This window comes from Poecilia reticulata, linkage group LG13, assembly GCF_000633615.1.
Source record: "Poecilia reticulata strain Guanapo linkage group LG13, Guppy_female_1.0+MT, whole genome shotgun sequence".
In the NCBI taxonomy this organism is placed as follows: domain Eukaryota; kingdom Metazoa; phylum Chordata; class Actinopteri; order Cyprinodontiformes; family Poeciliidae; genus Poecilia; species Poecilia reticulata.
In genome coordinates, this window is record NC_024343.1 from 6570405 (window position 1) to 6596601 (window position 26197).

General features: G+C 39.6%; 2 protein-coding genes across 8 annotated transcripts in view; one reads left to right on the forward strand and one right to left on the reverse strand.

The window, feature by feature from the left end:
- The window catches only part of LOC103474312 (protocadherin Fat 3-like), a 28789-nt gene extending 18782 nt beyond the window's left edge, over window positions 1-10007 (forward strand). For 2 of the 7 annotated variants that reach the window (XM_017308202.1, XM_017308203.1), the window contains exons 17-20: window positions 1447-1506; window positions 2577-2612; window positions 6624-6677; window positions 7196-10007. In XM_017308202.1, the coding sequence (XP_017163691.1) occupies window positions 1447-1506; window positions 2577-2612; window positions 6624-6677; window positions 7196-7818 (773 nt within the window). In that variant the 3' untranslated portion in view covers window positions 7819-10007. The other 5 variants (XM_008425174.2, XM_008425176.2, XM_008425177.2 and 2 more) reach the window with 5 other exon arrangements.
- Window positions 10008-10779: 772 nt separating this feature from the next.
- On the reverse strand, window positions 10780-24044 carry wsb1 (WD repeat and SOCS box containing 1). Its single transcript, XM_008425182.2, has 10 exons — window positions 23941-24044; window positions 23638-23709; window positions 22175-22343; window positions 21351-21634; window positions 18649-18780; window positions 18171-18271; window positions 16144-16316; window positions 13480-13593; window positions 12688-12795; window positions 10780-12601 (listed from the first exon to the last, which is right to left on the reverse strand). The coding sequence occupies exons 2-10, from the start codon at window positions 23675-23677 to the stop codon at window positions 12439-12441; spliced, it is 1284 nt and encodes a 427-aa protein (XP_008423404.1). The 5' UTR covers window positions 23678-23709; window positions 23941-24044; the 3' UTR covers window positions 10780-12438.
- Window positions 24045-26197: the final 2153 nt, after the last annotated feature.

Consider the following 26197-nt stretch of genomic DNA (forward strand, 5'->3'; position numbering starts at 1 on the left):
TGTCTGGTGGACATTATTTAAACACACATAGTTCTGAAGTTTTATGTAGGTAGTTTGGATCTGTGGTGCTGAGTTTTATTGGATTCCTCATTAATTCATTGAACTTAACAGTATTCCAAGTTTTCACAAATATTTTCTGAGTAGAAGTACTGTTTCAGTTAGTTTTCTAATTGAAAAAAAAAAATCTCAAAATGAAATAATACAGACCTTACATCCACTGCAACATGTTTATAGTCTCTGGCTAGATAAGCTTAACATGCAAAATGTTTCCAACAGTTATTGTCATTTACAGCAAATAAATATACTCCTCAGTGTCAGCCCCTACAGACACGTAATAATCATTTAGTACAAACATGGCAGCATGGTGGAGGTTTAAGAGACAAAGTTTCCATTAGCTGAGGATGAAGAGGTTTTAATGTCCTCCTGTTAGAATTGACATGACAGAAAAATAAACTCCAGTGTTCCTCCTGGTAAAGTTTAGACATTAAACTTTACCAATCAAATGGTTTTGTCTGGAAACAAAACCGCTTGATTAGATTTAGAAAAGTGGCAGTCACGCCTTCATGACCTTCATGACAGGCAGGTTCAGCTTGTGTGCTGCTTTTATGGCTCATCTTCATTAAATGTGATTTGCTTTCAGTATTTTATCTCATTCAGCTGAATGTCTCTGGACACTGTGAGACTAAAATCTGCTGTTGCATCATGGCTTTCAGCTCTTCGCCATTTCCACACCCAGGTGGCATCATATGTACTTAGCTGTATAAAGAAAGTAAAATCTGGCACTTCTGAAACATCTGGCCTTTTTCAGGTTGTGAAATGACTTCAACCTAACCTGGCTGGTCAAACACAGACATCACAGAATGTCACATTTAAAAGATGAAGCCAAAGAAGAAAAATCTTTGGCTTTAAAGAATTGTGAAGCCATGCAAAGTCTGAGGAATCCTGGCGTTTAAAGGGAATTACTTTATGTTTACTATGACTGTATCCTTTCATGGCCATGTTATTATCATTCCACATCTGTTTATTTCTCTATGTAGTTCAGTGTTTTGGATTAATTATTTGGAAAAACGTTATTTCCCCCCTTATTTAATTAATTCCTTTATTAGGGCATTTGCCTCTTACTTCATATGAGTGATTCTGAATCCTGATCAAACCCAAATAACTTTAAGCAACATCCTGTTGGTGATTTGTCCCATTCTGTACAGTTGACTGCAGGTAGAATACACCTCAAACACACTGTACATCATCTGCTACACCTGCTTGCACCAGGTATCTGTGTTGATGATGTAAAATTGTACATTTCCTCTAAAAGAAGATAGAAGGAAACATAACTGCTCACAGTCGTCAGAGTGAGGATCGGCTCTCATCAACAATATGCTGAGCTTTGTTTCTCTATGAATGTCGACTATTTTAAAAATGTATCTGCTCCTTGTTTCCCTCTTCAAGCTTCCATTGTGACTGTCATTCGACTGGTCAACGATGCAGTTGACACAATCGAAAGTGAAGGTACCACTTCTCATCTTTCTTGTGTCTCTTCACTTGCTGTTCCAGTCCTTGGATCCTTCAGATGTCTGCTGTTAGCAGTCAGTCAACCAGAGCCAATCTCCTCTAACTCGCCCCGTTCCCTCCAGTCCATGGAGGCTAGTGTCCTGCAGCTTATAGATGTGTCAGGTGTTTCAGGTTCTACCAATGACCTGATTATTGGATTTGGTTATTATTGAAGCAGAGACACATGTAAAAGTTGCAGCACACCAGCCATGGAGGACTGGAGTCTAACAYCCAAGTGCAGCTGTTCTCTACTGTGGGATGTGACATCTGGTCTGCATATTATTATTATTACAGCACCATAATGTCACACTGGGAAAGAGCAGAATAATCCAATATATAAATTAGCTAGATTTATTCAATGTAAACAGAATATTGTTTTTCTCTTAATGACCAGTAGCATAAATGCTCCTTCCCCTAACTATCACATTAGCCTGATTAAATGTGTAAAATTTTTATTTTTAGAATTTATGCTTTCTTTTTACCTAATCAGTTTTACAAACTTCTAATTAGTTGTGTGTGACTTTGTTTCTCCATGGTGCAAACATGACATGCTATACAGAGCCAAAAACCTCACCTCAGTTTGGTGAAAGCAGAGTTCTTTTAAAGAGTGGAGCATCCTGCACTTGTTCCCGTTTGCTCTGGTAGGACACACGTTCTGTCTACTATCAGTCCCAAACAACTGAGGAAATGGCATCTAATGGTTGCCTTGGTGACCGGCTTCCACAACATGTCTCTGCTAAACAACTGAGCTCCAGATGTTTCCCCATGCAATACATTCTCTCAAATTCAATTCTTGAAAATGTTTGAGTTGGAGATTCTTCTTCTACCATGAAGTAACAGATTTTGAGGATGTCTGATATACAATATGCTTACCAGCTGTGCCTATAAGCCTAGCTGGCACTTTAAGTTAATATACATTAGTTTTACAAGAGGTCAAACAGCAATGACTCAGGATCCTTAGGAATTCATATTTATGTGGTCATGATTTAAAGCTAAACATTGCTGTGTTTTCTTCTTCCATCTGACAGTGTCAGTTATGGATCGTGGTGAAACCTACAATAGAGGTGACTTGTTGGTTGAGTCTGTCTGTTGTCCCTGTCTGTCTGGTGGTGTACAGCAGTGAGTAGACAAAATAATAATTACCAAGTAAAAATGGTTTCTGTTCTACAGTACGCCCACAAATCTGACTGTTATTAGACTGTTAGCTATAATTCTGGTTTGAGCTCTGAGGCTGAAGAGATTTGCTTTTGAAGTATAATACCGATAATTTGGACTTTGATCAGACTCTCATGATGGCTGCAGCTACTCTTATGTCAGTGTCTGTCCTCAATCTTTTGTTCTCTGCTAGAGACTCCTCTGTTTTGAACATATTTGATTTAACTAAAGAAATCACACTTAAAGTGATAGTAATTATGTTATTCTAAAATATTCTAAACATTTATTGTCATTTTCAAATAGAGCAATCACTTTGTTTTAGTAACTTATTTATTTTCCCTCCTTTTCATTGGAAGTGGAATTATTTTGTCTACGTCCTGCAGCCTTCTGTTCTTTGCATCGCTGTCGCAGACTGGTCTGTCTGCAGCCACGGCTCTGGATGCTTCATGGTTTGTGTACTGGTCAGACTGGGACCAGTTGCTTCTCCGGTTGTCTGATAAATCCATTCGCTGCTTCAGCCATGTCATGATTTTTTTTACACAGTATATGGAAACAATCTTATTTTATTTCTCACTGTTTTTGCTCTCTTCTTCTTTGATGTCTTTGAAGTTGTATGGAACATGAGGGGGGCAATAACAATAACTAGCACTGCTTCAGGCAAAATGATGCGTGATGCCCCTCATCAAGCCCTGCTTCCATAAGTATATTAGAGAAATTGTAGTATATTATATACATCATTGTTCTAAATACAGCTCCATGTCAGATTTAACAAAATACAGAAAAAAGAAAGAGTTTTAATAAACAAGTTGCACAATTCAAAGTCAATTCAACTTCACTTTATTTCACACATGGATATCAAACAAAGAAAATATAAAGGCAATAAAAGCAAAAAAATAAATTAAAACCTTTTGGGTTTTAATTGATCAGATCTTTTAGAAGAAGATCTGTTTTTACCTAATGAGATGAAACTGACGGCCAGCTAACAGAATCTTACCTGTTAGCTGTTTTACCTCACTGAGCCGTGCTGAGGTCAAGAGGACAGGACTGCTTGTTACGTCTCTGCAGTCTGATGTGGAGGGGCTTCGAGTGGCCTGGGTTTATAACATTCAGATATTAAATATTTAAGAAGTGTGTCTGAAAACAGACAAATAGACATGTCCATCCATCTAACACACATATCTCTGCAGGGTCACTAGAGCTGCTGGTGCCTCGCTTCAGCAGTCAGCAGGTGACCTGTATAATTAGTTAATGTAGCTAATTACTGATAACTGCTTCGTTTGGTCATTATTTTAGTTTATCAGATACTCAAGGTGTGTCTCCAAAAATAAAACTTTTGTTTCTGACTGCATTTGCAATCTGTATTCGGTGTTTTTCTTCTTATTGTTGCTTTTGGAGTCATTCCTCTTTTCTACATTTTCTTTTCAGTGTTGGTACAGGACACATTTTGTTGTGGATAATGACAGTAAGCAACTTCAGCATAAGGTCTTTTTCTTTAGTTCTGAGGTGGACTGCAAATTTCTCTCCGGACCACTGAGACAGAACCAGTGTCTCAGTGTTCTTCCTTAATGGTATGTTGCCTGACATTCTGACATTTCATTTAATTTCCCTTTGGGATCAATAAAGTATTTTTGAATTGAATTGAATTCCCACGGTGCTCACACTTGCACATAATTGTTTGAACTGTGGCACATTGAGGCATCTGGAAGTTGGATCCATGTCTGATTCAGACTTGTAGAAATCCACATTCTCTTCCTGATATTGTTTAATTTCCCACAAGGATGCAGAGCATGTGAGATATTAACTTTAAATCCATTCATTCAATCCTCGGCGCGGCCGTTGCAGGTTCGATGCCCGACCTGATGACCTTATTTTAATCAAATGAAAATGTTGTCAAACTTTGTTGATGTGGATCAATGTGGATCTGAGATATTAATATTCTCAAACATCTGCTCTTTAAGTTAAAGGCACAGCATTTCACCATTTTAGGAGGTTGATTTTTTTTTTTTTTTTTTTTTACTTTTGTTAGTCTTAAATGTTTTATCCACAGTTTTCACTCAAGGCCAAAGTTTATTTTTAAACATTTATGAGGAGGCTGCACAAGCTACTGAACAGGTTGTTGCTAGGTAACCAAAGAATGAGGGAATGAGTTGACGCCACCCACCTGGCATCAACTAGGTGCAAGGTGAACTGACATGACCTGAGAGGTTTAAGCAGCTAAAACCTTTCCTCTCATTACATCTCCCTGAATGCTGTGCGCTTCTGGATCGGAATCTAGTGAATATTCTGTATATTGAATATTGAATATTCTATCAGATGTATGATTTATTAATGTTGATCATATTTCTATTGTGATATTGTTATTGATTTTTTGTTCAGCTTTAACAGCTACATTAAATTGCTAAGGAAAAGAAAACATCCATCCACCCTCATCCCTACTTGGATTGAGAGGGGTGCTGGTATCTCCAGCTGTCAACAGACAAGATGCAGGGTCAGCCTGGACAGGTCACCAGTCCATCGCAGGGCAACACAGAGACAGACAGGACAAACAACCATGCACACATGGAGAATTTAGAGAGACCAATCAACCTGACAGTCATGTTTTTAAAAGAAGCTGGAGTACCTGGAGAGAACCCACCATGCACAGGGAGAACATGCAAACTCCTTGCAGAAAGACCCCGGGCTGGGATTTGAACCCAGGACCTCCTTGCTGCAAGGCAACAATGCTACCAACTGCACCACTGTGCAGCCTGAAAAACCCCCAATAAAACACAAAAAGCAAGTAGCACATGTACATACAATGTTCTGATTAGCTACTGTCTCATCCACTGGATTATGTTAGAAGCTTAGAGCTTCGTTCGGTTTCACAGAGGTCCAAACGATTGTTTGCAGGCTTCATATCCAGAAGGACTTCATACATATATCAGGAGTAAACTATTATTTTAGAATTGTTTTGGTATAAATCCAGCAAATAATATTTTATGCTAAATTTGTTTAAGAGAGGTGTCAGAGGTATTATTAAGGAAAAAACAACATAGTATATTAGACAAAACAGAGTTCACACGGGATCAGAAATGTGATATAATTGGTCAATTCTAAAACATGTGGAAATGTTCTAGATGATGAGTTCATCACTTCATAAGTGACAGTCATATTAATCCTGTAAATTCATCTGAAATATTTAATGTGGTGTATTATTATGCTCTATGAATGGTTTTAAAGTGAAATAGCTGGTAAATTCTTAGAGGTTAGACTTAAATTAGCCCAGCATCCCAAACTATATCCAACTGTAAAAGTTCTCTGTTCCAAATAGATTGGACTGTCAGAGGATTTAGGTTGAGTTCACCTGTTTCAATATGACAGACAGACAGTCTACAGACTACTGGCTAAATCCATTCTGGCATGGGATGGTGAGGAAGAGGACAGTCTGAGGGAACTCCATGTGTTTTAAGGCTTATTTTAGCTGAAAGTACTCAAAGTAAGATGATGATGTGAGGGAGAACCCTGGCTTTAAGTCCTGAAGTGAACAAAGACATTGATGATGTCACCAAATGAGTTGATCCCCAGTGATGACCAGGAGGGTTGAAAAGCATGGGTGATCACCACATAAGACGTTTGGTACCGTCAAACCACCATGCAGTTTTGGTCAATGTAGTGCTTTCAGATGAATCCTGGGTCGTCTCTCAAACCACATAAATGTGGACAGCATAGAGTGTAAGTCCTTAAAGTAATTTAGACTGCGAGGGAAAGGTAGCAAAAAGAAAAGAAAGCTGATTTGTGGAAAAATGTTCATTTTAACTGAGAAGTCACGTGATCTCTTGGTTCTGACTTGTTTTGTAGTTCCGAGATAACAACATGAACGAACACTGTTGTGCTTCACATTTGTAGGCCTAAAAATGTGCCTTTCTATTTCTTTCTCTCAGTATTTGGTAACATGGAACCACTCAGTCACTTTGGTATACAATCAAAGAATATCAGTAAGTGTGTTTTCAGGTGGGAGAAGAACTGCAGTTTATCTGTCTCTCAACTCTATCTTGTAAATGCTGGAATAATTCTGTGACATACCAAGTCATGGGTTTATTGTTAATTCAAAGCTTAAATTTAAAGTTCTTTTGTCATTTTTTGTGGTAAACTTGTATGTCTGGTTCGTGGCAGAAAAATGACTCTAACAAAACCCAACAAGCGTTTGCATTCTTTGTGTTTGATTCATTTATCTATTTCCTTTCCCAGAGCTGTTTGGACAAAGCATGGCTTCTGTGGTTGTCGTTCTGCACGCCGAGCTGTGAAGACATTTGTTCCGTTTGTCACTTTTCACATAAAAATCTTTTCTTCTGCGGCTGTTCCTGTCACATAGGCCATCAGCATGTTTTCTGTGATTTGCTGCGACAGTCCTGATGTTTTCTATGAGCATGTTACTGACTATCTGCTCTGTGTAAAGATGAGTTTGCCGAATCTGTCACTATAGCTGCTAATCACATCTCCTCTTCCTGACCAGCTTACCACTGGGACACGTCTGACTGGATGCCCAGCACCAGGATGTCCGACACTGAGGAAGTGCAGAACTTCAGGTCACCGTCCGACAGTGACACAGCTGGCTTGGACTCTTCTCTGGGAGGCCCCACTCAAGAGCTGGAGTCTGATTACTACCTGGGAGGTTATGATGTTGATAGTGATTACCCACTTCCACATGAGGAAGAGTTCCTGAGCCAAGAGCAGCTCCCACCTCTGCTGCCGGGCGGGGAGGACTGCCCTGAACCCTGCATACCACTGCTGTCCAATGTGCCCGTTTCCAAAGAGACCATCCAGAACACAAGCAGCATAAGACATCTGGACTGCAGGCCTCACTTCCACCCCAGCCAGTATCTGCCCTCTCACCAGCTACCTACTGGGAATGTACACCACAGGGACACCACTACACCAGTGGATCAGGCATCTCCAGTTAACGGGGACGTTGCTGTCTCGTTAAATATGCACCTATCAGTTGGTACAGAGTCAACGTGTCATTTGTCGACAACCTGTGTGCTGGACTCTGAACATGGCAGTCCCTGTGACGGCCTGAACGAGGTTCGCCGAGGGGTGACCATTATCACTGACTCACAACAGCAGACTGAAGTGTGATTATGTGACTGACAGTTTGTAGGAAGCCCCAAAAGAACAGTGCAGTGCTACTGAGATAAAAGGTCTTACAGGAAGTCATGCTTCAGTAACACAGAACAGGAATGACTTTAAAAACACATGGCACAATTACTGTCCTTCTGTCCAGTTGGACTCAGAAATGGACGTCTGTGTTGGGGAACAGAGATGTTTGTGTTCTGATTCTAACACATCTGTCAATGACTGTATTTTTGTTTTTATCTCTTTCTTGAGAAGTGACTTTTTTGTTAGTGATTAGGCAATCTTAAACATGCCACTAAAACTACTGACCTGATTGGGGTTTGTTTCCTCTGCAGCTTGTTGGAAAGCACAGCAGCAAAGTGTGATTTCAGGAAGAAAACGGCTTGTTGCAGTCATGAGACTTGTTTAAGTCTCATGACTGCATATTGACTTTTTTATATCAACAGTGGAGGCAAATTGTTATGTTGCAGGTTAGTGTGAAGAAAAAAATTGGTCTGCTGGCAACTGTTCCAGACAAAAGAAAAATGATTAAAGTCTTTATTAGAGAGAAGACAAAGTGACTGCAGAGTGGGCACCCTGTTAAACTAGAACATCTCTGTGAGTATTTAACATGATTAGCACTTCTAAACAGGCTCCATGATAAATAGAACCCAATTTGCTCTGAGATTTTCAGCATGCTGCAAATTTGACATGTTTTCTGACTGGTTGATCTCCCAAAATAATACATGAAAACATTTTTTTACTAAAAACATTTAGCTTGTTGCTCCTCTGCAGAGCGGCGATGATGGTCGGCCGACACCTCTTCTCAGCTGGTGTCTCTTTAACTTTTCTGAATGTGTACAAGTGTTCATGTCTTGAGTTTGATCAGACTGCTGCTCCTGCATCAGCCTGACTGATCCTCTGCTTCATGTTGCAGAAATCTACCCAACCAACACAAGATGCATCAGAAACTACTGAGGAAAACTCCTGATTCAGGGCTTAAACTCTCAGTATCAAATCTCCAGCAAGCAGTGAGTGGTTAACTGAGCTGCTAGAATCAGACATGAAAGTTGATGTTGGATCAGATCGCTTCTGTTGAGAAGTTTTTACAATCATCTGAGAATTTACTTGTACATGATAACAGAAGAGGAATCATAAAATTTAGAGAGGCTTCAATGTACAGATGCACTATGAAACATTTACAAGAAAAAGCATAATGGACAAAGATATAGGAATCAACATATTTTTGTGTACAGTATGAGTAATGATGGAGTAAAGATACGGGTTGGAATAAAACCTCATTCAGGACGGATACCAAACGTTTGTTGAACCTCACTTCCCAGTGACCACTATGTTATAGTTTTCTTATGGAATGTATTTGCTCTTATAGTTTTCTTTATCAGAGAACAAAACTCATACCTCAAGTCAAGTCACTTTGGCCCTGAAACTGCAATGCACTCCAACATTCCACTGCCAACATGTTTCCCATTGCACATAACAGGTGTTTTTGTATCCCTTGTGAAACGTAGCAAGGACAATGTCCTAATAACTTTTCCATTTGTATTCCATCAGTATGTAGAACATTTTGAGGGGAGTAACAGAGCCAAACATGGCATAAAAGTTGGACAGGTTCGTGTGATATCCACTAAAGCTCTTACAGAATCCTTAGAACCTGGAATTAGTCCTTCATCATGTGGCTCCCTAATGGCTGAGGACACAGAGGATCCATCAGGTTGAAAAAAAATATGCTTGTGTTTTATGTTTTTGGAAAGATGTTTGTACAGTGTAAATAGCTGACTGTTCAAATGGAGATTTTGTAGATATAACATTGCAGTTCTGAGCTGCCTTTGGTCTTTCGGTGTTTTGTTGGACTTTTATGCGAATGTGTAGAACCTGGAATATCAGCTATTTCTCCTCTGCCGTTTACGCTATGCTAAGTACTTTTTGCAAGGTTTTTTAATTCAAGATGAATGTCATTTTAAGATGATTAATTAACTGTGAACAGTGTTACATTCGGAGAACCAATCTGTAACTATAAATACATTTAGTTCTGTTACAACATGATTACAGATGTAAGGAGTCGTTTTGTACATGCCTTTGTAAGTTGAATGCTTATGTTGAATGGTTCATTTCTTTCCTTCTTTCTGAGGACAAACAGTGTGAAAACTGCCTCTAACTGGCATACGTTTAAATAAACCAATAACTGCAATGCCTTTTCCGGGTCTGGTAAAAAACACAAACCGAAGAGGCCAATGTGATAGCATCACATTCACAGTCAGCAACGATCATTATTGGATCTCGTGATGTGTTTTAGCAGGAGCCTATCACAGCTATCCCAGCTGCCAACAGGCAACATGTTGGGCTGAGTGATGGACCATCCCAGTCTACCACCTGTGATGATTGACATTACTAATTTTTAAAAATCGAGCAACATTAATATAGTTTAAAAAAAAAAAAAAAAATAAGCCACTTTAAAATCTTGATTACAAATGTCAGAAACAAATAGAGAAAATGTCTGAATTTTGAGGAGAAACATTTCAGCATTTAATCCTACAAAACATCCTGGTCAGAACCGATTTAAACCAGGTGTGTAGAAAGCAGAGGTTTCTATTCGAAGGGCAGTTATTATGTAACCAGCTTCAGTCATTGATTTTTCTCAGAACTTTGTCTCATGGTTCATGCAATGTTTATTACAATAACTTCTGGCCAATAAAAAAAAAAAAAATCTGAGAAAACGTCAGAGCTCATTGGTTTGGACTTCACAGGTGTAATTTTCCAGTTTTCTGAAGGTTACAGTTCCAGTTCATGCGGAGTCAGTTTTCCTACACATATCTTCACATTGAACTCACCATTATAACTAAAGATTTTCCAGTCCTGATTAGAAGAACAAAAAACCAGAACCTAGACTCAAAGGAATTCCAGTGTTTGGTTGTGTATGAATGATTAGAAATGTTTCTAATAATGTTTTAGACGAGTCATTTCAGCCAGTTTTTGCAAAAAGTCTTTATTTAAACAAGAAGGTTGTAGAAACTCCATACATTCACAGATATTTGGAAACATCAGAATGCATCTCAGAGGCAGAACTGAGTTTACCCATTAACAAATATATAAAACATGTCTGCTTTGAATAGGCCATATTACTACAAACTATTAGAACTGCCGAACCATTTTAGAAAAACAAAAGAGGCAAAAAGAAAACCTTTGGCATTTACAAAGTCAGGATGAGTCTGATCATCACTGCTGTGTACCTAAATACTACTAAAACACCAGGAATACTCTGAGGAAACTTTCACTTCACTTTTCCTTTTTCACATTTTATGAACAAGCAGCTTATTTTTTCCCCAGAGGTGCCGATTTCCCCCCCCCCCGCCCCCCTTTAAGAATTTTGCTTGATTTGTCAGCAGTTTTCATGGTAGATCTGCATCCTGATGGGCGGCAGGTATTGCTTTAATAGTGCAGACACATGATTGTAGCAGGACTGCCATGGACCACCGGATGCATACAGTAAAGGTTGAACAGCAAGACATGTGGCCGACGTTTTAACATAACACGACCAAAGTAAAAGAATTTACAAATGTACAAAATCCAAACCAGAAGAAGGGTGATTTAGGAGGAACATGATGAAAGAAACCTCTGGACTCAAAGTGGAAATTTCTAGTTTAATGGAAACAAACTGGATTATCAGCTAATCTGGAAATGTAAGCTGCAGAGTGGCAGCATGGCTCCACTGGGGAGAAACCAACAACATCTGATATGTTGATGTACAAAACTTCTATTAAGACGAATACTGATGATTTTAGAAAGGAACATCGGCACCCATCATCGATAATCAATTCTAGGTTCAAACAGCCGATACTGTGAAGCACCAGTCAGTTCAAACCAGCAGATGTTTGAACTGCTGGTTTCAAACATATGCAACATTTGTTTGAATATTTCAAACAAATGTTCTGATTCTGACCCAGTCAGAATGTTCTGACCTGTGAAGCAGCTCGTTCTGGGATTAGAACCAACATGGCTTGGCGAGAAGCAAAGTGACGATAGGATCACCAAAGCTGTAGTGTTTAGAGTCCAGATGCTGCGATGGAAATACTGCCAGAGGAAAAAAACAGTCAAACTTATTTTTTAAAAAGTTCTTAAAACTTTTCATTGTGCATGTAGATGAGAAGCGTGGCATTTGTTTTCCGGGTCTGTGTGGTAGTGTGGACAGGAGCTGATAGCTCCACACCGCAGACAGAACATTAAAGATGACAGACATTCAAAGCAAGCACCACTGAAAGGCCTCTTCTTTAAGTGCATCAGCCGTTTCAAGTTAGAGCAGAGCTGGTGGAACCGGACCTCCACATTTCTGAGCAGCAGACAACACTGAAGAGAGAGAGCGAGCAGAAACATCCCGACCCGACGGCAGAGCACCGCGTCAGTACGGTCAGCTTCTAATAAATATGTACAACATAGAATGCTGAGGGATCGACTCAGACATGGCTCAGAGTTATCAGCAAACCTGAACACATCTCTGTCAGACGGCCTCACTGGGTTTCCTCATTGAACAGAGGGTCTAGAAGCGTTGTGTTTTTTTTTTTTCCTTTTTGTTTTTTTTTTAAATAAGGTATTCATTGGTTTGTCAGTGTGCTGAACTGTAGAGGGGCCTCAGACCACTTTGTAGGTCAGATAGTCCTGGAGTGGAGTAGGGATGGCTAAAGCCTCCACCTGCTGGGTGGTCAGCACCCTCCGGAGGGCCATCCTGCACATGTGCTGCAGACTGGCGATGCTGCGGGGAGCCTCCCAGAAGTGGACGCTTCCATCACGAGTCCTGAAAACAATTTAGACAGTTGAGCCTGGAAACGAAAGTAAAAAGGCCGAAGAGTTAACAGCAGAGAGTCTGTATTCTGTTCTTACCCAGCAGCAAGGACACTTCCTTCAGCAGAAAAGGCACAGCAGAGGCCATTCGATAAGGAGGCTATTGCTTGAGGAGCCCTCTCCTCAATACTCCAGAAACGAACAAACCTGGGCAGAGAACAAAGAGCCTGCAGTCAGAGCTGCACTGGGACACTTTGGATAAAACACTGCAGATCAGGTAACTCAAACTGCATGGAGAAGAAAAACTTTGAGCATTAAAAACAACCCATCAGGCAGGCAGGATGGCAGACTCAGCTAAAAATAGCTAGAAAATAAATATCAAGTATGTGATGAGAGGCTCTGAAAATAGATTTAATAAAAACTGGAAATATTCTATGATTTTTTTTCCAATAAACCCTCAACAAAGGCCCAGGAGTAGCAGACCTTTGACATTTTGGCAGAGCAATGGTTCCATAAACTTTGACATTGGTTTTTACAGGGATGTTGGTCGTGTTCCTTTTTTTCCTTCTTCCTTGTTGGAATTGTGATTTTTTTTTAGATATATAATGTAAAAAGCATAATAAATATATTAAACATCTAAAAGTAGCTAGAAAAGATGCAGAATTTTCTACACCCTGAGAAGCATCAACAAACATTTTTACCATTCCTACAGCTGCTCTCTAGAGTTCTTTAAATATCAAATGAATGACTCTTCTGCACTCGCCACCATTCCTCCTTGTGCTCCTTGTTTTGACCTCAACATGGTTAGAGGCAACAGCTCAGCCATGTGACTGAATCAGTCTGTGTGTTCTGGTCTCCTCTCAGTGATTCTTCTCTTCATTCTGTTCTCACCTGTCATCAGTAATGCTGGCGATGTGGCGGCCATCGGGGCAGAAACTCACAGAGCGGACCCAGCGGTCATTTGCCCCTCCAGCAAAAATGGGTGATGGAGGGGGGAAGAGATGACTGTGGAGGAAGACAGTGGGACTTAACTGTCGAGATTTGCATGCACATAAATGAGTTTGTGGTTATGAGCATAATGGTTCATAACGACAACATGCCAACTGCTCCTCTCTACTGACCAATGTACATAAGCCGTCTCCAGTGGTCCGAACACTGGTGTAAGGTCATTTTAATTATATCACACATCAACAGCAACAAGGCAGTTCAAAGTGCTTTACATGGATTAGAATGAAATACAAACAAAACAAAACAAAAGAAAGACAAAAAGGTGAAAGTATAAAACTACGTATTGGTTCCCCATGTTTAATAAGAATAAGTAGTCCATATTTTATAAACTAACAGAGGTTTCTCTGGTTCTGATAAAACTAAATGTTGGTTCTCCATGTCTGAGTCTTGTTCTGGGTTGTTAAGTAGATCTTAAGTTTGTTCTTGATTTGTAAACTAACAGGTGTTTCTTCAGGTCTTGTTCCAATATTAAAAGTATAAAACTAAATGTTGGTCTAAACCAGAGTTTCTCAACCTTTTTTGGCCCAGTGCCCCCCCAGCCTTTATCCAGGTCCCTCACCGCCCCCCACCAAAGAATTTGCAAGCTACTTTGCACTGACTATTATTTTATTATTAATATTACTATCACTATAGTAGATGTTTKGATTTTTATGCTTGTTTCTGTATTTATCATCAAAAATAATTTCCCAGAGAAAAAAAAAAAGCCATGGGAATAGAAATTATTTTCACAGGCGTCTATGAAAAATTTTATGAACATTCAAGTTAAAATTTGTAGGCCTAACAGCAGCCAATCAGAGTGGAAAAAATATTCTTATTTTGTGCCATTTTCTAGTTGTTAAATCATGTACAAAATGACCAGATAAAAGATGAACAACATGCCAGTTTAAACTTTGATCTATTTGTAAAACGACTGACAGCTCTGTGCTGCCTTCAGGAGAATGGGACATCAGAGTATCATCTATAAAACTTCACCCACATGGCATTTATTGTGCAAACCAGAGCTTTCAGTGGAAAAACAAAAGTTCCAGGTCATTTTAATGCCGTACAAATATGAGACAGAAACATGGATTATATCTTTATATAGACTATTGATTTATAGATTAATAGTTTTACTGGACAGAAATTACAAATGTGGTTCTTAATAAAATCCTAATGAGTCAAATTGAAAGTGTCATGGAGTCATCAGCCTCATGACATTAACACTGACATGAAAAATAATATTGAAGAAATAAATATATCAAATCTAATTAAAAACATAAATAAGTGATCAGTTCTTTACTGTAATGGTCTGTAAGACATTTATTCTCAGTACTAGATGTGGTCTCAACAAACCCATGGCATTTCAACAATATTATTTTACCTTTTATCTGGAAATAGTGTCTGTTTATTCTTGCCATACAGTCTCTGTATTAATTATTGCTCGAAAGGTCTTGCCATACCAGCTTATTCCTCTGTATTTACTTTAGTTTCTTAGTTTATTCTTGCATTTTGTTCTTCATTCATTTCCATTTAGTTTCATTTGATTAGTATTATCCTCTCTTGGTTTATTGCTATGTCCACTTAGTTTATTTCCTGTTGCTAGATTTATTTTATAGTTTATTGATGCTCACCATCAGTAATCTTCACTCATCACCTGCTGCGCCGCCTAATCGTCATGTGTTTCACATCATGTGTTAATTTTTCACAGTTCAACGTCGGATTCTCTGTTTTCATGCCATAATTCACATCTAGTTCGTCGCTCCGTTTTTTGTCCGCTTCTCCTGTTTTGCGCAATGTGAACGTCTTTTTTTTTTAAAGCCCCTAAGGTGCAGGGCGGTCGGGAAGCGTATCCATGGGGAAAAGGCAGACTGACATAAACCTTTTAAAACAACGGAAACCATTTCTGCAATCTGATTATTGAAATGTTAAAGTGCTGTGTTGTTCTCTCACACCCGTTTCATACCGGACCACTTACAGCTCCGGTGTTAACGCTATAAAATGAACGCYCTCTATCGTGGTATCACCCATGGAGGGATTTCTTTATTTCTTTATTTAAATGGGTTCATTTTTCAGAGGGATACAAAGTGAGGGTATCGTGATTTTAGCTACCAGTAGCAGGAGAACGGAGCTGCGCCAAGAAGCTAACAGAAGCTAACAAACACTGAATAGAAGAAGAGCTGCCATCGATACAGTTGCAGCCAAGCATGGTTTAATGTTACACAATACAGTTTTACCAAGTTGCTCAAAGTCTAAACTGGTATTGTTGTACATATAAGGTTTAAAGTTTACCTTCGACCAAACGCCCCCCAAAGGCATCCCAGCTCCCCCCTTTTGTAAAAATGTCCGCTAGCGCCCCCTGCCGTCCTCTGAACGCCCCCTGGGGGGCGGTACCGCCCACGTTGAGAACCGCTAGTCTAGAGCAATAAGTACTCCATAATTTCTAAAAGTAGTCAACTAAACAGACAGACGGGGGAAAGAAATGACACACCAGGAAAAATATGCACAGGATTCAACATTCTGATATAAACCACAGACATGCAGTCAGCAAACGGCGGTGTGTGTTCCTACCCCAGCTCCAGGAGGATGGTGCCCTTGTGGTGGTCCCACACAATGACCCGGGTGTCATAAGAGGCCGTGGCCAGCAGCGCGCCATCAGGTGAAAACTCACAGGATACCACATCGTTATGATGCCCCTCCAGTTTCCGGATCAACGTGTACTTATCCATGTTCCATATGAACACCTGCGAGTTAAAGCAGGGAGTTGTTATAGCTTAGAAAATGAGCCGGAGAGTCACTGGAGGCGACACGGTACATTTCTCATGGGTCACTTCTCAACAACTACCAATTAAAATCAAGCAACATGAATTACAGCAGGAAACAACGAGGTATGCTCAGTGCCACTGTAATACACTGCAGAACTTTACATTCAGTAGTAATTACACTATATACTAAACATTCTAGTTAATCTAGAAATGGCAGTATGGTATTACTTTAGTTAATAAACTTTAAAAATACTTTGGAAAAAAAAAACAAGTGGAAAAAAGAAAAACAAACAGTAACTTAAGGGAACAAAATGACTCCACTTGTTTCTCCTTTCAGAGTTTTAGCTCAGAGCTTACAAAAGGCTCGCGCCTCCAACAGGAGCCTACGAAGAGAGAGATACTGCAAGAGAAGAGCATATTTTATGGCCAAAGGTCTGATACCTCTGGCAAAGTACACATTACATTCACTTCCACACACATCCAACAGAATCGAGCAGTGGCTGGGTCCTGAACTCTGTTAGGACTTTGTATGGTTGCAGCTTATTGGTAAACTAGGCTGAAAAAATGCTGCAAATGCTGATTGATTTCTATTAAAATGACTTGAAACTGAATGCATGAAGACACTTTGGAGACGGTTCCTCTCTCTCTTGTTCCTCTTTTCTTGTTTTATGCTGAATCAGTGAAAATGTGTTTAACTGCAAATATTCAAAACATTTTTTTTTGTTGTTCATCTGGTGCTGCCAACGGCAACAGATCTACAGCGTTTTCTGTAAAGTCAGAACTGGTCTTGGCCTTCTGCAGTGAAAGTGCTGTGGAAATGCAGTGAGACTGAAACTAGCCGAATCAGGATAACAGCAGCTGCAGTAAGAGGTGCTGGAAGGTGTTGGCTAACGCTTCCTGAGAGGCGTGGCGGCTGGGCGGGAACTCGGATGCGCTCCATTACTTTGCCAGCGGCAGCAGAACACTGTAGCATGCGCTACGAAACAAACATTTCAACTGACAGATAGAATTAAGAGGAACTATTGTGAGCAGATGGAATATGGAGCTAGTCAGAGATAAGGGGCGGAGGGGTCGAGCAGCAGGAATACAGGCCTACTTTACCACCAGCTGAATGAAATTGACATCTTTTAAAGTGAAATGTCCAAAAAATAAATAGAGGAGGTAGACAGACACAGAGCAGCACCTACGTACAGATTGACCTTGGGGTCAGGTGCCAGGTGGCCCTGGCCAGGCCTTTGTGAACTGTGCGTCCATGGTTTACACCGGCTGCTCAAATGTCAGCGCGGCGCTCCTTTCAAAACCAATCACACACTGAGCTCTGCCACCACCTGTGACAGGAAGAGCAAGACACACACTGTAGGGACACAGAGCCTAACAGAACTGCTACCAGCCCTACCTTACCTGCTCTAACACTGGAAACAAGTTCAGTCAAGGTGGCTACTCTGCTGACTGCACATCCACAAACAGAGCTTACTTCAAAATGTCATTACTGATTATTTTTAAATGTAATGCAGGTTCTTTATGAGCAAATATATTTAATTTTCATTTTTTTACATTACAAGATTTTTTTTATTACAACTTCCTCAATGTTGTCATTAAAAAACCTGATCCTAACAATCTGTCTGCTCTGTTGCTTCATAAATAAGCACAAGCTCTGTCAGGTTACAAGAAGCTACATAACCAATGACACTGAGCAGATTTTTCTTGGATGTAAATGAAGGGGCAGGAAAGCTGGAAACTTTAGCAATTACAATGCTGATTGAAGGTAATCACAAGCAGCTGCACAAAGATTCATGCTAAAACCTCGACAGAGGAAGAAAGATGAGGACATACCGCTTTGCCCGCGCCAACCGAGCACAGGATGGACGAGTCGGGAGAGAAGGAGCAGCAGTGCACCCAGTTCTGATGTCCGCGCAGGACCTTCACCATGTTACCTGGCAGACATGACGGCAAAAGGTTCAGTTCAGCACAGAGCAGCCAGCTCACTCATACAGGAAACAGTCAATTCAGTTCATTTACAGGCAGAGAGTTTAGACTTCAGGCAGTAAAATGATGATGTCATCATTATGATCTTTCATGCTTTAGGGGAAGACCATTTGGATTTGGTCCAGTTTGTAGCCCAGACTTCCACTGATTCAAATGGTTCATGTTTAGCTAGAGTCAGCAGGTCAGCTTTTCAAAAACTCCACAAAACTAGTCTACAGAAAATCTGGCAGACCAGGGTTTGGTTTAACAAACACCACAGCAGTCTGCGCTCCAACAGTTAACCTGATGAAGGTTCCTGATCCTCACAGGTAGCCGCACCACTCACCATCGTCTTTAAGGTCCCACACACGCAGGGTCTTATCTCTGGACGCAGACACCAGCATAAGGCTGCCGTCGGGAGCAAAGGTCAAGTCTCTCACCACATCAGTGTGATCCATCAGATTCAGCAACAACTTTCCTGCAAACAGGAAAACATGAAAAGCCAGACAGTTAGAGCCGACCGGTGCAGGACGTGTTCATACAGAAATATGTATAAATATATTTCTGTGTCAACACATACACAAATATGTGTTCATACTGAACACATATTTATAGCTGGATCATACAGATCCAGCTATATTCTGCATGAGAGGAAACAAGCAACAATGACTACAGAAAGAGAAAGATACTCATCCTCTAAAGCTACTTAAAAAAATATCCAACTTTTTGTTCACTAATATTTTGAGGAAAATAATTATATTAGCTGAAGATTTTTTTTATTATTTATTTATTTTACAAAGTCATTATAGTTGCTGGTGTTTTGGGCAAACAATGTTGAAGGGTTCCATTTTGCTTCCTTAAGCAATCTTGGATATGTCTGTGGGCTACTAATCATTACATTGTTACATATTTTTGTACAAAATCAGAGATTTCACTGGTCAGGTGTGTTTATCTTGAGCTCCTTTCAGAATGAGCAAGTTTTAGGATGTGTTCACACCAGCCCTGTTTAGTCTGCTTTGATCGAACTCTAGTTTGTTTGTGTAGGAAGTCCTGTTGGTTTGAGGTGTGAATGTGTAATCAAACTCTGGCCTACAAACCCATGTCTCAGTTCCATTACAGTGAACTTTGGTGCAGTTCGAATTCATATGTGAATTCAAGAGAACCAAAGACCGAACTGAGTCTGTCAGCTGTGGAAACACCCTGGTCACTTTAGATCCAAACATGAACCCAACACAATATGTACACTAATTCATGTGAAAATGGCTGCAAACTAATAGTAACACCATCCATCTCTGACCCTGAGTCAAACCCAGAAGCAGACGTGGAGCCTCCTGCTCAAACACAGCAGCGGTTTCTGTACGATGAGTCAACAACAAAAACTCTGGTCTTTTCTTTTAGCCATTGTTCAGCCCATGCAGTGGTAAAACCAGCTCAACCAACTCCGCTGGGGTAGCTGAGTTACAGGGTGGTGCCCACCGATTGTGAGTTAATAATCTGGAGATTTTTGAAAAACCTTTGTTTGTGAGATACCAAAAAACATTAAGATACTGCCAGAAAATGGCTGGGTGGTGTTTTGAAGTACTTGGGCTGTTTCGAGGAGCATTAGGGACCGAAATGGAAAAACAAAAACATGTAAAAAGTGAATTTCACATACTAGGTCCGTTTTAAGCAAACAGCCAAAGACAGAGACCATGGAGGTCAGGTCTTACATTTTGCTTCCACCTTGATGGTCTATTCTGACAATTACTTGCTGAAGCAGTGATTCTTGAGAATAGGGACAAAATGGGTTTTAATTTTCCCTTCTTTTTTTAATTATTTCTCAACCTTATGTGTGCAAATATGACAAATAATGTTTTGGTAAAGATGCTAAGGTGCAGGCTCCCAGTTGCAACATTTTTAATCGACCTGACCCAGAACTTTGTCATCACCATCTGACAAAAATATAAAATCATTTTTAAAATACCCTATTAGTGATATTTTTACTCATTTTACAGACAAATGGTTCTCAAGAAACAAAATAAGTATTATTTAAAACAAAAAAAAAGGTCCATCTGACGGAGTTGACACAGAACTGAAGGTGGTGACAAACTAGTGAGTAAAATGAAAAACTTCATACATGTGAAGTAATGCAATTTATGTAAAATACAATAAAATGAATAAATTGCACATTTAAGTGAGATTTGACAACAATTTAACTGAAATGGTCACAAAAACTCTGATGGAGTTGACATCTGACGGAGTTGACGAAATGCCAAACTACCTCAATTTATATGATGTTATTCTGAAGGCCATATTGTAGCTCATCAGGTCCATGAAATCTTTACATTACACCAATATTAAGCTTTTATTTCACAAAATTTCATCAAAGTTGTGTAAATTGTCAGTTATGGCGTTGATACATCATGGTTGTGGCAAACAACTTAGGAATAAAAAGAAGAAAAAAACTAAAGAATAACATAAGCTAACCAGAGCTAACTAGCCCTCTTAGCAAAGGAAGAGAAAGGAAGTGGTCACGGGGTCCTCAGTAGTTCTGGTGCCCCCAATAATGCCGGATTTTTTTACATTCTTTTTTATGTCTGACGATGTTGACAAAAACTAGGGACAAATTTCAATGGAGTTGGAAAATTATATAAAAATGATTAATTCAATTTATTGATACTTTTATAATTATTTATATGAATACTTGTACTTAATTGTCATAAATATATAATTTTAGTATTTCTTTAATTGTTTTAAACTATTATAATGTATTGAGTTCTGCTCCTGGACAAGGGCTTTTACAGGCATCATCCACTGACTACAATGTTTAAAATAAAAAAATATTCTGCAAACACCAGGAAAATATACATTGTTGTGCTCACATGACCCAGGTTAGATTAGTCAGATATTTGAAAAAATTATATTTTGTGTATATTTTTTTCAAATTGTATGCTAACTGCAAATATTCAAAACATTGAATATTTGCCCAAAACATAGGACCTGTTTTGTCCCTATTCTCAAGAATCACTGTGAAGACAGAAAAACATAGAAACCCCAGTCTGCACTCACCAGAGTAAACGTCCCAGATCTTGATGCGGCCATTATTGAGACCTGTTGCCAGCAGCAACTGGTCCTGACCAAACTTGAACCGGTGCCACTCAATGTTGACACAGCGGCTCTGTTTTTCTGGCACGGAGGAGCCAAAGGCCAGGCCCCACACTACGTCCCCACAATCTATCGTGTGTTCACGGGGTTCATCAGCCAGTGGGATGGTAACGCCTCCATCGCTGTTTTGACGGGACAAATGGCGTGGACTAGTTGGGTTGGTACCTTCTTCGCCGGCACTCAGTGAACTAAACCAAATTTAAAAAGAAAGAAATTGTTAGAAGACGGTATAGGCATAAAGACATCCATTTTAAGACCAAATGCTTTTTGATTTTATGAGTCTGAGCAGGTTTACTGTGAAGTGCAGCTACAGTGTGAGCTCACAGTAACAAGGTTCAGTTGTGGGATCAACATTGACCTATTCATATTGACCATAGTCCATCCCTTATACTTGAAAAGTGAGCTTGTTGTTCAAAAAGCAATAACAAGCTCTTATATATTAGTCTAGTGAAGCTCAGGGATGTTGGGTGAAGAAGCCCAGCAGCAATTATGAGCAGAAAGCCATTTAGAACTAATATAAATTTCTGCGCTGTGTCTGCTTTGAACATGTTCACAGCAAGGTTGGTGTGCTTAGTTCAGGTGCTTGAGAGCTTGGTTCTTTACATGAACTTCTAATGTCAGCGGGATCCTACAAAACGGGCAGAAAATTTAACTATTTCTATCAGGCATGTTAGAGCAGGGAGGACAACAACAGCTTGCCAGATATTTGGAGTAACTACAATACTTACAAGCTCTTCAAGCATTTATTCCAAGGGATGAGCCTGACAATGCGATGTCCCTGAGACCAAGCAAAGTAGGAACCATTTGGTGCAAAGGCTACAGTCCAGGCCTCACGCCCAGACTTCTGGTCGAAGGGAGCAACAGGGACCAGGAGTTCACCAACGAACTTAGCCTTGTCTGGAAGAAAGAAAACAGGTTTCATTATTGAATATGGTGACAGACATGGCAGTCTATAAACAAACAACCTGAAAGTAGCACTCGGCTAAAATGGGCAGGGAACACACACACACACACACACACACACACACACAAAACAGGCTGCCACACCCCTCATACCTGCCAATCAGGTGAACACTGAGGACATAGAATGGCCTGTAGATACACAACAACCAGGGGAAGATTTCGAGTGAACTGAAGTCAATTACATAAACTAAACTGTTGATAAGAGGCTGAGGCTGATAGTGACTGATCCAGCAAGCTATGGCCAGCACAGTTTACATATCTGTGTATAGACTCACTAAAATGTACTTTCCTAATGTCAACGTTTACTGGCGTGACATTATAGAAAGACGACAACAACAAAAAACCGCTTTGATTAGCTAAATATACACAGAACCCATTTCGGGTAAAGATCTACTCTTAGTGGTGGACAAATGTTAACATTGTGAGGGATTCCCTATCAGAACAGAGCATCTTATCCCTGTGTGTTGGGCCAGCCTGCTGTGTGAGCGCAGTGTTTGCACAGCTACGTGTTCACCACTAAATGCATCATGGAGGCCGCCGCTGGGTGTGAGCAGTGTGGGGCCACCACGATCCTCATTTAAGATCGATTAAAAAAAACAAAAAAACGTCCCTTTCCGCGATGGTTTCAATGTTTTGTTTCATTCACATTAAGGAAGTATAGACAAATACATATAAATCGATAACATCACAAACTACACAGATTTAATCTCAAATTTATTTAGTGTTTTGCAAAGAGATTACAGCATGACTAAGTGCTTTACATCAGAGCAAATTGCGTAAAACACTGAAACTCGGACATTTTACAACGGTCATGTTAGACTAGCATTGTGAGAACAGGCCAAGGCCATTAATTACTGTGGCAGTGGCTCGATACACAAACTCGGCACGCCTTTACTGAACAATGTAAACATAACCTTTGGAAATCATACGGGGGTTAGCAGAGGTTTGAAAACCCCAAAGCTCACTAGATATTTAGCTTACATTCCAATACAAACTGACACCAGCTGTAGTGTCTGTCCACGTCGCACAACACAAGCAATGAGCAATGCGAACATTATTTAAGAAGCTACAACTTCACTAAACATTTAATCATATGTCGACATGTTCATTAAGTCTTTTACAGAATATATTGATCAAATAAACTAAAACTGAAACTGACAGTTCCGCATTTTCATAAACGCTTCAGCTTAACATTGTGCCGAGTTAAATAGAGCCCAAAACTACTTACCTAGATCATTTTCATTTACACAATCTGGGAAGCTGGCCATCTAAATAAGGGCACCGACCGAAGGGAAAAAAGCTGAACAAGAAGCACAAAAAGAAACGGTGTAAAGAAAAAAATATAAAACTAAAACTGATACAAATGATGAACAACGTCTTTCTCCACTGTCACCAAAGTTAACTGAATCCTTCCGCCAATGGAACGCGTTGGGCGGAAGAATATAGTCCTCGGTTAAAAAAAACAGTTCCCGTTAAGGCTGACGAAGAAATGTACTTTGACAGAAAATAAGACGTGGACGTCTTCACTCACACCAAGATTAATGATGTCCAACGATTAAAGAACGTAGCTGCTGTTTCATACTATAATGCCTAAATTGGAAATGGCACTTTATTTATTCGAAGGACTGGCTATAAATGTCCAGGGAGGGAGGATTTTTTACGTCACCGCGGTTGCCATAGTGGCACTAATAGCACCTCCCCTTTTTTCTACAACTTTATTTCACAGTTACAAAATGTAGCGAGAATCCTATGGAAGCCCATTTCCGCCACTCTGTAAAAAAAAAAAAAAAAAAAATCTCATTATAATGAGATACTATCTCAAAATAATGAGATAGTATCTCATTATAATCTATCTCAAAATAATGAGATAGTATCTCAAAATAATGAGATAGTATCTCATTATAATGAGATGATTTGAGTTGGCCCTAWCATTTGAGATATAGTTTGAGATATGATAGAAAGAAATGGATATTGATAATCTCATTGAGCAATACTTCAGAAGGGGTTTTACGAATCTTGAAATCTTGCAAGTTTTGGAAGAATCCCATAATGTTAAATTAAGTCTCAAAACACTGGAGAGAAGACTGCAAAAGAAGCGCCTGTGGCGTAGAAAAAACAAGACAAATGTTGCAGAAGTGGCCTCTTTTAATGAGGAACAACTACAAGGATCTGGGAGACAACACGGCTACAGGTGGATGCACCAGAAATGTTGGATGGCTGGCATTGTCACAGACAGGGAAACAGTACGTCTTTTGATGCGCTTATTGGATCCCAACGGGGTTGACCTGCGTGCACAAAATCGCTTGAGATGACTCTTATATGTCAATCGGGCACCAAACTATGTCTGGCACATTGATGGGTACGACAAATTAAAGCCTTATGGGATATGTATTAATGGATGCATAGATGGCTTTTTGAGGAAAATGATCTCTCTAGAAGCATATAAGACCAATAGTGACCCTCACATTATTGCTGGCTATTTCATTGACGCTGTGATGGAGTATAATCAGGGGTGAAAGTAGTTTTAAATTCTTGGGGGTACTATGACAAAAATACATACATACATGCATATATATATTACTTCTTTGTGTGCTTTGGAGTTTCTGTGCAGATTAATTTTCTTGCGAAGCGATAAAAGCTGGGTAGCTCTTGAATTGTTACAAAATAAAGCTGTATTTCTTCAGCCCACTGGCTGCAATGTTGACACCTTGAGATGCCATGAGACCTAAATTCTGAACATCATGGCATGGAGTGCATCCCAGTTTTCCATGTCTGGCATGTAACCATTCATTTAGCTTTTTAACTGATTCTCTTGATCCTGTGTCCAGACAGAGATAATCAGTAGCCCAGCATTATGACCCGTTTGTGCTGAAGATCCTGCAGCTTCCACTTCTCTTCCTAACATGGCGCCTCCTCACCCTGACTCTCATACTGACAGGAGGAACCACAGAGCTCTKTTAGGTTAAAAGCTCATCTTCTGAAGTTGGGATATTTTTCCTCCAACAGGTTCCAGAGGAATCACCTCAAACCAGATGATGGACTGGATTTTATTTCACTGTCATTTGTGAATGTTAGAGCCTCATTTTCAACAGTGGAGCTATAAAGGCTGAAAAACGTTTTCATTTTGGAGAAAATCTCATCAACATCAATATTTCCACTAAATAAGAGGCAAAAATAAATAAATTTGTTTGATAAAGGACAAGCCTCTCAGACTCTGAGCCCGACCGCACCAAACTATTTTTTTATATTAGACAATTAATTTAATTTCACATAATTATCGCGGAAGAAGCCATTTGTTTGTTAAATACTTAAGGAAAAATATACACCGTGTTTGATGTTTGTTGTTAATGACGTATAGTCACAAAGAACAAGGTAATTAGTCCAAGTTTATTGAATGTTCAGAAACTACAACGGCTATGATGCGCCAATACAAACGTTAAACAACCTGAACAGGTGATTAACTCTAAACCACTCGCACCTTTTTACTCTCCATCTCTCTGTCATTTAAGCACAGCCGTTGCCATGGCAACCTCCAGTGCTCCACAAGCCGACCCGAGATTACGTTAAAACTACAGGTCCTTCTCAAAAGATTAGCATATTGCGATAAAGTTCATTATTTTCGATAATATAATGATAAAAATTAAACTGTCATATATATATTTTAGATTCATTGCACACCAACTGAAATATTTCAGGTCTTTTATTGTTTCAATACTGATGATTTTGGCATACAGCTCATGAAAATCTCAAAAAATTTGCATATCATGAAAAGGTTCTCTTAACGAGCA